This window comes from Urocitellus parryii, chromosome 11 (genome assembly GCF_045843805.1).
Source record: "Urocitellus parryii isolate mUroPar1 chromosome 11, mUroPar1.hap1, whole genome shotgun sequence".
NCBI lineage: Eukaryota > Metazoa > Chordata > Mammalia > Rodentia > Sciuridae > Urocitellus > Urocitellus parryii.
Genome location: NC_135541.1, coordinates 100,616,849 through 100,620,802, shown reverse-complemented (window position 1 = coordinate 100,620,802; position 3,954 = coordinate 100,616,849). Strand labels below are relative to the sequence as shown.

General features: G+C 38.8%; 1 protein-coding gene across 1 annotated transcript; it reads left to right on the top strand.

Moving 5' to 3' along the window:
• Nucleotides 1-1,834: 1,834 nt before the first annotated feature.
• LOC113177004 (olfactory receptor 4F3/4F16/4F29-like) lies at nt 1,835-2,773 on the top strand. Its single transcript, XM_026381537.2, has one exon. The coding sequence runs from the start codon at nt 1,835-1,837 to the stop codon at nt 2,771-2,773; it is 939 nt and encodes a 312-aa protein (XP_026237322.2).
• Nucleotides 2,774-3,954: the final 1,181 nt, after the last annotated feature.

The following is a 3,954-nucleotide window of genomic DNA, read 5'->3' as shown; positions in this document are numbered from 1 at the left end:
AGTCCTTTCACAGATGTTTTAACAAAATGTTGTTTACTACTACACCACAGGAACTTTATAGGTTTAAGCTTTCAGATCCTGTGCTACTCGGGCAGTGATTCCACATTATCTTATTTTTCTCCCCCAGTGCTGCATGAACTGATACTTAAGTAGATTAAAAATTTAGACATTTATTTTTCATTATAATGTCAAATTGTTGGAGAAACTTCTCACACTTACTCATCATTTCAGTTGCTAAGGTGATGCAAACTGGTAATTGACCTGCATCTCTCTGTAGACCACTTTTTCATTGTATCAGAGAATCAAAATAACATAAAGTAAGACCTTCTAGCTACGGTACACATTTCATAAACTTTGAAGATGAATGTTTTCCAGAGGTGGGGAGTAGGAAGGAAGTGCTCATTTATCAGAATAATCTTGTGGTCTTGGTGGAGGCATGAGTTGAGAAAAGGTGAATAGTTTTCTCTGACTGAACCAGGCTATGTGTTTTGAAGGAAAAATTGAAAGAACTTGGGGTTGAGTCACAATTTTCCATATTGATCAACCTTCTATATCTCACGAGGAACAACACTGCAACTTCTCTGGACAAAGCAGAAGGATATTAAATTCATGGAACAGAACAATCTTTAAGACAGCCACCAACTTCTCTGTGTGGTCACAATTTCAAAATCTGTGGGCATAATAAGTGGATTCCCCCTTTCAGTTTCACTAAGGTACAATTGAGAATAAATTTTAAATATATTTATGGTGAACACTGTTAGATTTTGATATGTGTATACACATTGTAAAATGATTGAATCAAGCTATGCGTATTAGTGATGAGAAGAACATTCAAGATCTACTTCTTAGGAATACTCAAGGATGCAGTACACATTTATTATAAACCATAGTCACCATACCATATTACAGATATTCACAACTAAGGTTCCAAACTGAATATTTGATGAATATCTTCCCATTACATCTCCCCACCACACCCCATTCACCTCTGGCCCACCATAATAATCTCTGCTTCTATGAATGTGACTTCTTTTATATTATACATATAAGTGAAACCTTTCAGTAATTTTCTTTCCAAGTCTCCTTAATTTCCTTGGCACAATAACTTCCATTCTCATTCCTATTGCCACAAAACACAGAATATCCTTTTATAAGGTGAAGAGTTTGAGTGTGTGACTGTGTGTGTGTGTGTGTGTGTGTGTGTGTGATCGACACAACTGTCAATGGACACGTTAGGCTATTTCCATATATTGCACTCTCCCAGAATATTGGAAATAAGGTGATAATGAAAATGGGAAGATGTCTTTTGGTATAATAATGTCACTAACCTTCAGATATATGCCTACAAGTGGAATTGTGGATTATATGGAAGTTCTACTGTAATATTTTTTCTTGTGATACTGGAGATATAATCCATGGCCTTCTATATGCTAAGCAAGTGCTCTACCACTGAGTTGCATACCCAGCCACTATGTTTAATTTTTTTTAATGAATTGCTGTACTATTCCTAATGGCAATGCTAACTTATAGTCCAACCAACAGTGTACTTACTTGACATCCACCCCAAACTTGTTATATTTTGTCTCTATAATAATAACACTTTTAACAAGTGTAAATTGATATTTCATTGCAATTTTAGTTTATACTTCCCCGATATGTTAGTGATGTTTAAGCCTTTGTTCATATACTAATTGACATTTAGATTGGTTTAATGCTAAATGAAAACTAGGTTTTTATAACTTAGACTTATCCCCTCCTGGTCTATTCATAGAGTTGTCATAATTTGCATTTTCTCCTGTTTTTCCTCCTTCAGGCAGCACCTCCTACAAAGCCAATGGATGGAACAAATCACTCTGTGGTGTCGGAGTTCATGTTCCTGGGACTCACCAACTCCTGGGGTATCCAACTACTCCTATTTGTTTTCTCCTCCATGTTTTATGTGGCAAGCATCATGGGAAACTCCCTCATTGTGTTCACGGTGTCTTCTGAGCCTCACTTACACTCTCCCATGTACTTTCTGTTGGCCAACCTCTCCTTCATTGACCTGGGTGTGTCTTCTGTTACTTCTCCAAAGATGATTTATGACCTCTTCAGGAAGCACAAAGTTATCTCCTTTAGAGGCTGCATCACCCAGATCTTCTTCATCCATCTCATTGGTGGTGTGGAGATGGTGCTGCTCATAGCCATGGCCTTTGACAGATATGTGGCCATATGTAAGCCTCTGCACTACCTGACCATCATGAGCACAAGGATGTGCATCTTCTTTTTAGTGGCTGCCTGGGTGGTTGGCCTTATGCACTCGCTGGTTCAATTGGCTTTTGTCGTAAAGTTGCCCTTCTGTGGCCCTAATGTGTTGGACAGCTTTTACTGTGACCTCCCTCAGCTCATCAGACTTGCCTGCACAGACACCTACCGACTGGAATTCATGGTCACAGCCAACAGTGGTTTTATCTCTGTAGGCTCCTTCTTCACACTGATCATTTCCTATGTTGTCATCATTCTCACTGTTCAGAAACACTCTTCTTCTGGTTCCTCCAAGGCTCTGTCCACACTGTCAGCTCACATCACTGTGGTGGTCTTGTTCTTTGGTCCTTTGATATTCTTCTACACATGGCCATCTCCCTCCACACACCTGGATAAGTTCCTGGCCTTGTTTGATGCAGTTCTGACTCCTTTTCTAAATCCTGTCATCTACACACTACGGAACCAAGAAATGAAGGTGGCAATGAGGAGAATATGCAGACAGTTAGTGAGCTACCGAAATATCTCTTAAATGATTGTATTTAGAATAATCTTCTCTGAACACACACATTCCTTGTCGATGAAAAAACTCAGAGATAAGCCTTTCTTTGCCTACTCTGATTTGTTTATGCATGCTGACATTGAGGCCATTTTGTCTTCTAATTAGAAGGAAGGGAAAAACCTCTTCTGAAAACAGAAGAAATCACATAGAAAAGTATTTGAAAGGCATAGATTATAATAATCCTGAACCTTAATTCCTAAGGAATAATATTTAAATAAAGTAAATTTGTGGACATATGGAAGAGGGCAGGCTACTTTAAAGCCTTTAGAACAGGGAAAAATTTCTCACTTTTTTTTATTTTAAAAACAGTAATATTCCCCACATACAGGAATTTCTGGCTGTATTCAAAGAGAGGACATTAAAATGGGTTTCTTTTGCTTTCTTGCAATTTGCAAACACTCTACTCCTTCTTGGTACTCTGCAAGGCTGTGCAAGGAGGTTAGACTCTCAAGAGCACTCACCTAGTCTAATGGCTGCATGGTGTTTTGATAGAAAGGTCAAAGTTGTGTGAGCTATTTTAATAAGGAACTAAGAAAACATCATGACTTTTCTTGATTAGCATTATGCTAATTCAATTTTCATTACCATTTTTATCCTACTTCCTTATCTCTCATTTTGCTTAGTATATTTCTGTCTGAATTTCACCACATGGAAAGTTTGTGTGGTTTTTGGATGTAGAATTGATGAAACATTCACCTTGGTATGAAGATGGGTGTACTTCTCCCATGTTGCTTCTGGTATGCTGGCTCACTCTATGGTGTGGGGACAGCACCTAGGTCTGCAGTTCCTACCTCCTACTGGCTCTCTCCCTGCAGTTCCTCCAAATCCTGAGCCAGATTCAAGGACATGATTATGATGAAAGTCCCAGGTTACACAGTTACCTGCATTATTAAAATTGCAAGTATTGACTTAGGCACGATGGTGTACGCCTATAATCTCAGCAGCTCCAGAGGCTGAGGCAAGAGGATACAGGGTTCAAAGCCAGCCTCAGCAACTTAGAAAGTTCCTAAGAAACTACTGGTTTAACTTTGGTCTCTGCTTCATGTCCATTTGTCCTTCTGTCAGGCCAAAGTACACTTGGGCCAGTGAGATAGGTTATTGAGAGACCAAAACAAAACAAAACAAAAAAACCTAGAGACAGTATATGAGTC

Bases quoted from the DNA above. Each gene is read 5' to 3' on its own strand.
- LOC113177004 (XM_026381537.2), top strand. From the start codon at position 1,835: ATGGATGGAACAAATCACTCTGTGGTGTCGGAGTTCATGTTCCTGGGA.